The sequence below is a fragment of the Perissodus microlepis genome, chromosome 13 (genome assembly GCF_051167445.1).
Source record: "Perissodus microlepis isolate ML-2025 ecotype Zambia chromosome 13, ASM5116744v1, whole genome shotgun sequence".
NCBI lineage: Eukaryota > Metazoa > Chordata > Actinopteri > Cichliformes > Cichlidae > Perissodus > Perissodus microlepis.
In genome coordinates this window covers 3,331,341-3,344,655 of record NC_140473.1, presented here as the reverse complement: position 1 = coordinate 3,344,655, position 13,315 = coordinate 3,331,341, and the positions used below count along the sequence as shown (strand labels likewise).

At 39.2% G+C, this 13,315-nt stretch overlaps 1 protein-coding gene across 1 annotated transcript; it reads left to right on the top strand.

Annotated features, from left to right (window-relative positions):
* The first annotated feature begins 1,327 nt into the window (after positions 1-1,327).
* On the top strand, positions 1,328-8,114 carry LOC146374506 (uncharacterized). Its single transcript, XM_084949192.1, has 3 exons — positions 1,328-1,514; positions 2,177-2,274; positions 5,181-8,114. Exons 1-3 carry the CDS (start codon positions 1,328-1,330, stop codon positions 7,743-7,745), a joined length of 2,850 nt encoding a protein of 949 aa, XP_084805318.1. The 3' UTR covers positions 7,746-8,114.
* Positions 8,115-13,315: the final 5,201 nt, after the last annotated feature.

Genomic DNA, 13,315 nt, shown 5'->3' with positions numbered 1-13,315 from the left:
TTAGGCCAAATGACCAAATCTAGAACTTGATTCCAAATGTTTCCACTAAAACAGCGGTCCCCAGCCTTTTTTGCGCCACGGACCAGTTTATGCCCGACAATATTTTCACGGACCGGCCTTTAAGGTGTCGCGGATAAATACAACAAAATAAAGCTAGTACCGGTACTGAAAAAAAGAAGATTTATTCATAACATACGTGAAAAGACCCAGGAAAACCGAGTTAACGATAAAAATGATAACAAAATAACGCTGAAAACCGATAAAAACCCTGAAAACCACACATTTCACACCTGAGCCTCAACTCTCGCGGCCCGGTATCAAACGACTCACGGACCGGTACCGGTCCGAGGCCCGGGGGTTGGGGACCGCTGCACTAAAAGACCTGGAAATGGCTCTATGCACTCAAACCAACCTGTGTCTCATCAAATTTCTTTGAAAAACAAAGCAAGGCTTTACAAAAGATTTTTTTCACATCACAACACATAGGAAATGCACTGTTCCACAATATGCTTCTCTTTTCACTTTTACATGTGCAGTTGGAGTCAAAAATGAACTGTTTGGTAGTCAAAGCTCACTGAGACTTCACATCTTTTCCTAGTCTCAGAAATGCAACCTCTCAGGAGAATCTCAATGATAGGTTTTAAATTTTGGCTCAGACATGAATTATTTAGACTCAGATATGAAGGGATTCAACTTTTGGTGACCTTAAGAATTGAAGCAAACAGGATGCTCCTAACCCAAGTTTGTCCCAAAGTAAATTGTTAATGACATCATTTAAAAAAAAAAATATATATATATATATATATATTTTTTTTTATATTTTTCTCATTAATATGATAGATGGGGAAAAAAATTAGTTTTATCTATTTCAAAATGATATTTCCAACATTTTTTAAAAAGGAAATGCTTTTTAAGTGACTCACCCATTTTTCTTAGCATTGGTCAGTCCATTGAGCACTGTCAGAAAAGTCCCACGAGAAGTTAATTTTTAAGTTGGCAGAATCTGCACTTATCAAATGAGTGGATAGTAAGAGTATGCATACATATGAGCCTGCAAAGAATTTAAAAGCCCCAAATTACCATCACATTCATGCTCAAATTTCATACAAGGATGTGAATGGCTTCAACCGATTTATGATGTCATAAATTTCAATTATGATACACATAACTTGAGTAGGTTGTCTCAACAGGAGTGCGACTTTTGTGAAGTCCCATTATTTCTACTGGAGTCAGATTACTGGCCCTCCTCCCTCCCCCTTTCACTGTCTAATCATCTGGCCTCATTAGGCCCCGGTTTCTCCATTAGGGGCCTGTGGCTTGGCACAAAATGGCCGCCCTCAGGCCCTCCTGCTGCCTGGCAAGGAGCTGCAAAATAGTGAAACTGCTATGTGATGTCTCCACCGCCCCAGCAGATCTATCCATCACCTCACCGTTTATCACTCGCGTCCACTGGCAGGACTATCCATCAGAACCTAAAGTGTCAGGGCCCACTGGAAAACTCAGCAGCTCCGATGGTAAATAAAGGAGAGACACAGCAGGAGAGCAGAGGAGGAGATGGTAGGAGGGAGGGAACAAGAGGGAAGACAGAAAAAAACAGGAAAGGATCAAGAAAGGTGTCAGGGGAGAGAGCGAGGGGGAAACAAGGAAAAAGAGGAGCAGATATGAAGGAAGAGAGAGAGCTTGAAATAAGGGAGGGTGGGATCAAGGAAGGTTAAAAATTAAAGGCAAACCTGGAAGAATGGAAGAAGAACAGAGAGCAGGAGAGAGGAGGAAGGGGGAAAAGAGAAAAGCAAAGACAGACAAATACTGTCCTGAGCACAAACAATCAAGTATCTCTTTGTTAAAAACGTACAAAAAGATATATGTATGTGTGTACAGATAAAAATGCACTTACAGGCTATGAACTTTTTATTAATTTCTGAATGACTGAACAAAGATGACATGCCCGATTTACAGCTTCTACATACAAATGTGTGTAAATCACACATATGGCAGTTTTATTATTATTACCTTTGTTCATTATATACAGCTTATCACAACACTGCGGTAAGGCTGATTTCTGCATGTAAAGAAAACAAAATAATAAATCAGAATGTGTAATGTGTGTAATCTTTTAATTTAAATATATTCCAATATTCCTTATTCTGTCTTAAATGATAATGTATTTCTATGACAGGGACTTCTGTCATTGCTGGATGTCAGCACCTACGTTCTAGTTTCTTGTTACTAGAGGAGACTGGAGAACCTGAAATCTGGATTGTTTGTTCCAGTGGAGTGAGTTTGACCGACCATATGCGGCTTGAACTGCGCCTATCTTTTTCTTTTTCTTGTATCTGTTATTTATTTCATATAAGCTGTGACAAAGTGGGTGAAAACACCATTTGCCCAGAGTTTAGGCCTGTTATTCTTAATTAACATTCTTGTTTTTATTTAGCCGTTCCTTATCTTTATTCTGTAGTTTACAAACATTTACTATCCTGGGTTTGTTTATGTTTTGCACTTTTACAGATTGCAAACTTTGACAAGTTTGTTAACATTGTATTTATTTTAGCTGTTAGTTGTCCAGTTTACTTTGTTTGAACTCACCTTACTTACCTGTGGCTGTATCCCAATTCAGGGTCTGCAGCCTTAAAGGCCGCATTTTAAGGCCGATTACGTCATAGTGACGCGACGAGGGCTGTCCCAATTCAAAGGCTGCTCGAAATGCGGCCCACAAATGCGTCCTTCATTTCCCCGGATTTTAAGGATGGGTCCGTGTATCCTCCATGACCCAACATATCTCAGACTTCATAGCACGGCAGTGGGTGTGGATAATTTTGCTGAAAAAAACGGCGGAAGAGGGGCGGCCAAAGAGTAAACTTTTAAAAGTAAGTACTGAATATTATGTCACTTATTTATGTGCAAATGTTTAATAATGAAGAACATTAAAACGTTACTGTTGGCAGCATGTCGGCAAAGTTATGTGACATTAGTGATGTCTGTACTAATTTGGTTTTAAATCATTTACTTTAAAATATACGCCGTTCAATAGTCGGCCTTAATCTTACAGAGAATGTGATGATTTTGTGGATAATTAAAGTCAGTCATATATCCACAAACACAACAAGCTGAAAGTCAGTGATGCTGCTCGGTTTGCAGTCCTGAATATCACGGCACAAGCAGGATTCACTGCACTGTTAATGTTAGCTATGTTATATTGCTGCCTCTGTTCGGTGGTGTCGAGCCAAACGGACTTTAACGTGTGTTTGAACGAGCTGACGGTTCACTCGTTAAGCTGAAAGAAAGATGCTTTAATCACAGGAGTCACACATGTGTCCACTGTACCATCTGGGAACTCTTCTTGTTTAGCACTCGTAATAACACAAACACTAAATCCTCCTGTTTTGTAGCAGTGTCTACACCTGAGACTGTCACCTGTCTGTCTGTCCTGCACTCTCTCTCTGTTTCTTTCTCTCTGATTGTGGAATAAAAGTATGAACATGTATTGATAAGTTACACTTGTGTTTGAATCCTGCAGCTTATCACACATTTGACACCAGAGTGAGGACAGACTGAGGGACCCACTGCTGCACATCATCTGTGAGGCTTTGCACCCCTGATGATCCACCAGGACAAACTCAGCAGTGTGTGAGGAAGAGGAGGAGGAAGAGCCAGCAGCAGCTGACAGATGGAGAGAATAGACAGACTGTTCCCTGTTTGTGAAGGACTGCTAGGAAAGTTTAAAATAACTAACTGTCTGTCCTGAATCAGTCTTATTAGGTAATGTTCAAATAATTTTATCATTCCATTGTTTTCAGTGTGGGAGAAAGTACTCAGGGCCTTCAAGTTACACACTATGAAAGGCAGCAACAAGTTTAATGTTCAGAAACCTGAAGTATGTATCAGCAGCAGAATGGAGCTAAAAATAAATGTTTGTTTCAGTTCAGTGAAGCTTTGAGTATTTTGGATCAGTAGCACTGCTGTGTTTGTTGTATCATATTGCTGTAATTGTTTATATGCTTTATATATTCTGAGGTAAGTAGATCTATAGTGTTACATCATATTCTATAAGGATGTTATGTGTTTGTAGACTTTCTGCCCAGTTTGACCCATTTAGCAGAAGTCAGCCTGTTTAAGGCTCTGATATCTATTCTGTATGACTTAAAGCAGTTATGACATGGTCTGATTTTCTCACCCAATAAAGGAATATTCAGTATATCAGTCTACTCTTCATTTTATCAGAAACAGTTATCACAGCTCGTACATGTTGTTTTTACACATATATGTAAGCACTGAGACAAATTTAGTAATGCCAACATATTAAAAGAACAATATTTGTCTCTTATATATAATATATACACTGTCAAAGATACTTGTCTTTGGGTGAAGATTTAAAGTGATAGGAAATATAAATAACTGCATCTTTACTGAAGCTCAGTATTTAACACAGAGTTCAAGTTCACTGCTGTAATAACTAATAATGATTAATATAATTACTATAATATTGGACATATTATATTTACATTACTAATGAACAACATAAGCTAATTGTTATTTACTAACTAATCTTAAAATGACTGTTCAGTACAGAAATGAAGCCCAACAATCATGTTTTACAGTCCTGTGGTCTCAGCCTCAGATACTCATCAAATCACACACAGCTCATGTAGAAACAAACAAACAAATGGACAAAATATGTTCTCCTTCATTTCTGTCAAACAATGCTGTATGACACTTTTCCAGCGGGTAGTACCATGGTTGCTAGGCAAGCGCGACGGAGGCTAGACCGTCCCATTTCAGAAGCCTACAAGCTTCGCACTTCCGGTCTTCGCGGTCTTTGAGTACGCGGCCCTTGAGTACCATTAAGGCTGCGTACTTTTAGGCTGCACTGTGTTCCACGAGCAAAAGGAGGAAGTGCTGTTTCACTTCCTGCATTTATAGCTTCCTGTTTAGTGCTGATGTCACAGGAGGGGAGCGGGTGAAGAGGCAGAAGAAAACTGTTGTAATTTAATAAAGTCAATTTTAGGGGTTTCTTTGCTTGGGAGTTATATGCATTGTTGTAAAATGTAGTGGCTGCACCTTAGAAGTGTGTTTTATTGCTGATTCAAAACAAACGAACAAACAAAAAAAACCTGTTGTCAGTTCAGTATAATTTTAGCGCTCACAGAGCCGACAATGAGTGGTTCCTGTAACTCATCCAGTCTGAGGAAGCGCTGGTTATCATCTATCGTCCACCTGGGCCTTACACAGAGTTTCTGTCTGATTTCTCAGACTTTATATCTAATTTAGTTCTGAGCTCAAATAAAATAAATATTGTGGGTGATTTTAACATCCATGTAGATGCTAAAAATGACAGCCTCAACATGGCATTTAGTCTGTTATTAGACTCAATTGGCTTCTCTCAAAATGTAAAAGAACCCACCCACCACTTTAATCACACTCTAGATCTTGTTTTAACATATGGCATAGAAACTGAACATTTAACAGTGTTTCCTGAAAACCCTCTCCTGTCTGATCATTTCCTGATAACATTTACATTTACAATAATTGATTACACAGCAGTGGAGAGTAGATTTTATCAAAGTAGATGTCTTTCTGAAAGCGCTGTAACTAAGTTTAAGAATATAATCCACCCACTGTTATCATCTTCAATGCCCTGTACCAACACAGAGCAGAGCAGCTATCTGAACGCTACCCCAACAGAGGTCGATTATCTTGTTAATAATTTCACCTCCTCACTACGTACGACTCTGGATACTGTAGCTCCAGTGAAAACTAAGGTCTCTAATCAGAAGTACCTGACTCCGTGGTATAATTCTCAAACACGTACCCTAAAGCAGATGACTCGTAATCTGGAGAGGAAATGGCGTGTCACAAATTTAGAGGATCATCATTTAGCCTGGAGAAATAGTTTGCTGCTTTATAAGAAAGCCCTCCGCAAAGCAAGAACATCTTACTATTCATCACTGGTTGAAGAAAATAAGAACAACCCCAGGTTTCTCTTCAGCACTGTAGCCAGGCTGACAAACAGTCAGAGCTCTGTTGAGCCAACCATCCCTTTAACGTTAACTAGTAATGACTTCATGAACTTCTTCACAAATAAAATTTTTATCATTAGAGAAAAAATTACCAGTAATCATCCCACAGATGTAATATTATCTACAGCTACTCTTAGTACCATTGATGTTAAGTTAGACTCTTTTTCTCCAATTGATCTTTCTGAGTTAACTTCAATAATTACTTCCTCCAAACCATCAACGTGTCTTTTAGACCCCATTCCTACAAAACTGCTCAAAGAAGTCCTGCCATTAATTAATTCTTCGATCTTAAATATGATCAACCTATCTCTAATGGTCGGCTATGTACCACAGGCCTTCAAGCTGGCTGTGGTTAAACCTTTACTCAAAAAGCCATCTCTAGACCCAGCAGTCTTAGCTAATTATAGGCCAATCTCCAACCTTCCTTTCATATCAAAAATCCTTGAAAGAGTAGTTGTCAAACAGCTAACAGATCATCTGCAGAGGAATGGTTTATTTGAAGAGTTTCAGTCAGGTTTCAGAGCTCATCACAGCACAGAAACAGCTTTAGTGAAGGTTACAAATGATCTTCTTATGGCCTCTGACAGTGGACTCATCTCTGTGCTTGTCCTGCTAGACCTCAGTGCAGCGTTCGATACTGTCGACCATAATATCCTATTAGAGCGATTAGAACATGCTGTAGGTATTACAGGTACTGCACTGCAGTGGTTTGTATCATATCTATCTAATAGACTCCAATTTGTGCATGTAAATGGAGAGTCCTCTTCACACACTGAGGTTAATTATGGAGTTCCACAGGGTTCAGTGCTAGGACCAATTCTGTTTACATTATACATGCTTCCCTTAGGCAGCATCATTAGAAGACATAGCATACATTTTCACTGCTATGCAGATGACACCCAGCTCTATCTGTCCATGAAGCCAGATAACACACACCAATTAGTTAAACTGCAGGAATGTCTTAAAGACATAAAGACCTGGATGGCCGCTAACTTTCTGCTTCTTAATTCAGATAAAACTGAGGTTATTGTACTCGGCCCTGAAAATCTTAGAAATATGGTATCTAACCAGATTCATACTCTGGATGGCATTACCTTGGCCTCCAGTAACGCTGTGAGGAACCATGGAGTCATTTTTGACCAGGACATGTCCTTCAACGCACATATTAAACAAATATGTAAGACTGCTTTCTTCCATTTGCGCAACATCTCTAAAATTAGAAATATCCTGTCTCAGAGTGACGCTGAAAAACTAGTTCATGCATTTATTACTTCCAGGCTGGACTACTGTAATTCATTATTATCAGGATGTCCAAAAAACTCACTGAAAAGCCTTCAGCTAATCCAACATGCTGCAGCAAGAGTACTGACAGGGACTAGAAAGAGAGAGCATATTTCTCCTGTTTTGGCTTCCCTCCATTGGCTTCCTGTTAAGTCCAGAATTGAATTCAAAATCCTGCTCCTCACATACAAGGTCTTAAATAATCAGGCCCCATCTTATCTTAATGACCTTGTAGTACCATATCACCCTATTAGAGCACTTCGCTCTCGCTCTGCAGGCCTACTTGTTGTTCCTAGAGTATTTAAAAGTAGAATGGGAGGCAGAGCCTTCAGTTTTCAGGCCCCTCTTCTGTGGAACCAGCTTCCAGTTTGGATTCGGGAGACAGAAACTATCTCTACTTTTAAGATTAGGCTTAAAACTTTCCTTTTTGCTAAAGCATATAGTTAGGGCTGGACCAGGTGACCCTGAATCCTCCCTTAGTTATGCTGCAATAGACGTAGGCTGCCGGGGGATTCCCAAGATGCATTGAGTTTTTCCTTTCCAGTCACCTTTCTCACTCACTATGTATTAATAGACCTCTCTGCATTGAATCATATCTGTTATTAACCTCTGTCTCTCTTCCACAGCATGTCTTTTATCCTGTCTTCCTTCTCTCACCCCAACCGGTCGCAGCAGATGGCCGCCCCTCCCTGAGCCTGGTTCTGCCGGAGGTTTCTTCCTGTTAAAAGGGAGTTTTTCCTTCCCACTGTCGCCAAAGTGCTTGCTCATAGGGGGTCATATGATTGTTGGGTTTTTCTCTGTATCTATGAAGCGCCTTGAGGCGACTTTTGTTGTGATTTGGCGCTATATAAATAAAATTGAACTGAATTGAATTGGTTGAAGTGTTTGTGTATTTATTAATTTCTTGTAAGTAATTGTGCATTTTTATGTATATTATAGTTTTATATTGTAACAAATATTTTATATTTTTTTTTACTAAGGTTTGTGTGTTGTGCTCTGTTTTTTTTTGTTTTTGTTTTTTTTGATAAACTATGGACGTAAAGTCTATCAATAAAGAGTGATTGATTGTTCAGTGGAAACACGTTGGAAAGCTGTGCCTTTTATGCTTCTTCAGCTGGACTTTCGAATGCCTTCTTGCCTTAGAGGTGCAGGCTTCTCTCAACTCTGAAAATGTTTGTCTTTACAGTGATGGCAGTATTAAGGTGGTATTTAGACTGTATTCAGATTGAACGATCATTTGTTTAGAATGATTCTGACTGACTATAAAACACTTGTAAGAACGAAGCAGGCCAATGTGTACATTTCTTGAATCCAATCGTAATTTTGCATATGCAGTTGATTTTTGTGGAATGTAAGAACATTTCCACATACTTATTATTATAATGATTGTAGTACATATATGCATAAACAGTATCTCTCAGCAGAGAACATTGCAAAAATATTGTATAGCTACACATACAGCAATTATTAACATTATTAACATCTATACAACCCATTGAACAGATTAGGTTTTATGAGTATTTCATGAATGGCCATGAGACCAAGTTGACATATATTGCCTACACTGTAAAATATAACTTGTTGTTTCAACTTAAAAATATGATGTAAAGGGCTGCCTTAAAATTTTAAGTTGAGTCAAGAAATAGAGTTTGTCCTTGTAACACAACCAATTGTTATCTTGATGAAAAATCACACGTTGTCTAAACTTTTGTCTTAGTTTAGTTGACTGAGGTTTGTTAGTCAGTTCAACTGCTTTAATAGTCTTGTAAACTTGTGAACTTGTAAATCAGTTTTATTTTAATTATCAGAGTTGATTGACTGGATGTAAAAAAAAATGTGTATTGAACATCTTAAGTATTTCTTTGAGTTTTTCATCATCCATTTCAGCGAAACTACCTGTTAGGTTTATCTCTGATCTCAGGTTTAAATGTCTACATTCATTTAAAGTAATTTTCTGTTGTTTACAAAAAAAATAAAAACCCACAGATTCAATTAAAGTGTATCAGATCATTTCATACAGAAAGCTTGTTTTAAGAACATGACAAGACAATAACTCATGAGCACCCAACATTCAACATTTATTGCGCCATCTTACTCATCTGAGAAACAGAAAAATCAGTGATGTAGCTCATCAGGCTTAGTCACACCTGTTAGCATAAAACTTGAAATATTAAAATAGTACAACACCTGTACTGTTAATTGACAGTAGAGATCAGTTTATAACAATTAAGACTTCAAACTCTTGTATTTGTCTTCCTTTACAACTGCAACAAATTCCACAGAACCAACTGCTCTGAAAATGAGTGCTGCATGCTTCTGAAACATTTGATAATATGTAAGTTTCAGAAACATCAGTTTCAGTCGGCTCAATTGCAAAACAAAGGAAAAACTACAGACTTGCATGAGATAAGCATTTGCAGAGTCCACCATTATATTGTTGTTCACAGAAGTAAGTTTCTTAAACCATGAACAAATGAGTGATTGTCTAATCTGGAATGTAAAGTCTAGTCATTTAGTGACATACCAAAGTGAAATATGAGAGCTTGCAAGTATGTAAAAACAAACAGTAAAATAAAAACTGTCTTTAATGCTGTCTTTAATGCTGTGAGCATACAATTGCAGTTCTGCATGGCTTTCCGCAAGAGTCTGTTTCTTAGACCATGCACAAGTGAGGAGCACTGCCTTCCACCAGTGTTCATGAGGACCTTCTGAATTACTTCAAAGGTGTACTTAAGTTCCTTTGGATAGTTTATGTTGAGAGCAAAAAGAAGGCCCATCAGCATGGAAATGGCACTTGAGACATCCCTCAGACTAGACAGGATTACTGACGCATCAAGGACAACCAACACATGGATGATGTCTTCTTCTTTCACCAACACAATGCCAACTTTCATCCTCTTAGTAAATGTGTCTTCAATATCAGTGGGCTATAAAAGGGTTCAAAGACAAAAAAAAACCCCAATCATTTAACATACTTGACTTCAAAAAATTACACACTATTCCCTGTGCTTTAGGATTCCTGTCTTTCCATAGAAGAGCCATACTGATGCCTTGGGTGATGGTCATTGGCTTTGGGTAACACTTATTAGTTGTTGAAGTTTTTTCAGAATGAGATTGGCACCCCCATGTTACAAATCCATTTCTTGCTTTAAACAAAGACCATTTTCATAAATAACAGAGCATATCTTCAATTGCAGAATGTGAACAAAAATTAAAATTAAAATTTACTTGGGCTAAGGGCTCTGAGTCAAATGTGACTGAGAATACATGAAATGTGCAAACTGGAGCTAAACTACAGGATCAGATTGTGGCTCCACAGACCATGCTTCTTTAATTAGTAACAGTTTATTTTTTCCTCTTATATTAACAGCATGAAAAAAAGAGCATATAGACATGGCTGGACACGTTGCATAACTGGCATTGAATGACAACATCTGCCTTTACCCAGCTGTCCAATGACTCTGGGCCAGTAACCTTTAATTGCTTACCCAGTCCACACAGTCTCTTTTCCAGGGTCTAAGACATTTCACCAAAGTATTGCACCCCACAGCTCAAATCAAATCAAATCACTTTTATTGTCACATCACATGTGCAGGTACATTGGTACAGTACATGCGAGTGAAATTCTTGTGTGCGAGGTTCACAAGCAACAGACGTGTGCAAAAATACAATAACATAACAACAAGCAAAATATAAGAATGGGTAAATCTGAGAGTTATATTAATAAATATATGTGCATTACTGAATGTGTATATCTACGTGTGTGTGTGTGTGTGTGTATATATATATATATATATATATATACATATTTTAAAAATTAAATAGAATAAAAAAAATAAAATATACAGAGGTTGGCAGTTGGACATGTGCAAAACAAGTGGCATTTATATACAGTATGGGGTGCATAATGTTGAAGTTCTCGTAAGTGAAGGTGAGATGTCTATGAAGTGTTTGATGATCTTGATGATCCTGCCTGCTTTCCTCAGGCACCGCTTCCTGTAGATGTCCTGGAGGGAGGGAAGCTCACCTCCAATTATCCGTTCAGAGCACCGCACTGCTCTCTGGAGAGCTTTGCGGTTGTAAGCGGTGCTGTTGCCATACCAGGTGGCGATGCATCCAGTGAAGATGCTCTCAATGGCACAGCGATAGAAGGTCCTGAGGATGCGGGGGCTCATGCCGAATCTTTTCAGTCTCCTGAGAAAGAAGAGGCGCTGCTGCGCCTTCTTCACTGTCTTGTTTATGTGTCCTGACCACGTAAGATCCTCAGCCAGATGTACACCAAGGAAGCGGAAGCTGCTCACTCTCTCCACAGCAGTGCCGTTGATGGTGATGGGTACTTCTCTGCACCTCCGGAAGTCCACTATCAACTCCTTTGTCTTTGCGACGTTGAGGGTAAGATGGTTGTCTTGACACTAGTGGGTCAGGGCACTGACCTCCTCCCTGTAGGCCGTCTCGTCACCTTTGGTGATAAGACCCACCACTGTAGTGTCGTCCGCAAACTTCACAATGATGTTGGAGTTGCTAGTGGCCGTGCAGTCGTAGGTGTAGAGTGAGTACAGGAGAGGGCTCAGTACACACCCCTGTGGAGCACCAGTGTTCAGTGTGATGGGGGATGAGGTGATGCTGCCCAGTCTGACCACTTGGCGTCTGTCAGACAGGAAGTTAAGGATCCAGCTGCAGCTGCTCAGTCCTAGATCCTGCAGTTTCCTGTCCAGCTTCGAGGAAACAATGGTATTGAATGCTGAGCTGTAATCTACAAACAGCATTCTCACATACGTGTCTCTCGTCTCCAGGTGTGAGAGGGCAGTATGTAGTTTCAGGGCTATGGCATCATCAGTGGACCTGTTGTGGCAGTATGCGAATTGTAGAGGGTCCAGTGAGTCGGGTAGTGCAGAGCAGATGAAGTCTCTGACCAGCTTCTCGAAGCATTTGCTCACGATGGGGGTCAGGGCTGTAGCAGCCACTGCAACCCCTTAAATATCCTAATATCTCTTCCATTACAATATACAATGTGAGAAATCAAAGGCAAAGCTGTAATGAACAGTACAGCAGTGTCACAGATGTCGTAATAATACATTTGGTGAGGAAAAGTATACATGTTGTCATGTGGCATTTACAGGGAGGAGGGAGTTAACCCTTTGAGTTAAGGCTGAAAGTCTGCACTTCACATCTGGATTGTTTGATTTAAAATCCACTGTGGTGCTGTAAATATAGAATTAACTAAAAGTAACAATGCTAACCTTCACAGTCTTGAAAGTGTGTGAGGGATCTTTCTTGAGAAAATGAGGTCCTCTGTCTTGAATCTTGAATGAGTTCATCAGTTGAAATGGATAACCTAAAACTTGAAGGAGAACATTTAGCAGTTGAACACTTACTTCATCATCGAGGCATTTTATGAGCCTAGTTGCTATGCCACTCTCGGTTTTGTACAGCTCCATGAACCTCTCCATATTGGTCAAGCCCAGCAAAGAGCTTCAGCCTGAGCAATGAAAGAAGAGGCGTGGGGAGTACAGGCAGAATTTTTTTTAAATGCTTTGAGACCTAAATTTAAGCAAACCGTCATCTGAGAACCATTAAAGAAAATGCACACACATACAAAAGCAAGCAAACAAAAAGACGCATTTTACCTGTCATTCAGAGAACAATATCTCTATCTATCTTGAAATATTTTAAAGCAGAATGAGTGTGAAAACAACTCTAATGTGATGTAAAACTGGAGTAAATGTGGGATGTAAAAGAACACTGATCAAAAGGACAAGCAACAATTTCCTTATTCCTCAGATGTTTACCTTGATGAACAACATATTGCTTTAGTCCAACTGCCTCACTAAAGTTACACAACAGGCTTTTTACAATAAAGCCAGCAAGTCCATTACATACTCCTTCTGTGACCCCATGAGCTCTTAAATTAACCTCCAAGGCATTTTTTAGATCTGAAATACTGTGCACATTCTGTGTATATGCAGGTAGTGGACAGCAATTTCCACAAAAACAATGCAATGTTTGCAAGTCATCTA

Coding starts and splice junctions, on each gene's coding strand:
- LOC146374506 (XM_084949192.1), top strand. CDS start 1,328: ATGGCCGCCCTCAGGCCCTCCTGCTGCCTGGCAAGGAGCTGCAAAATA. Junction 1,515..2,176: donor AAAACTCAGCAGCTCCGATG/GTAAATAAAGGA, acceptor TTTCTATGACAG/GGACTTCTGTCATTGCTGGA. Junction 2,275..5,180: donor GGATTGTTTGTTCCAGTGGA/GTGAGTTTGACC, acceptor TAACTCATCCAG/TCTGAGGAAGCGCTGGTTAT.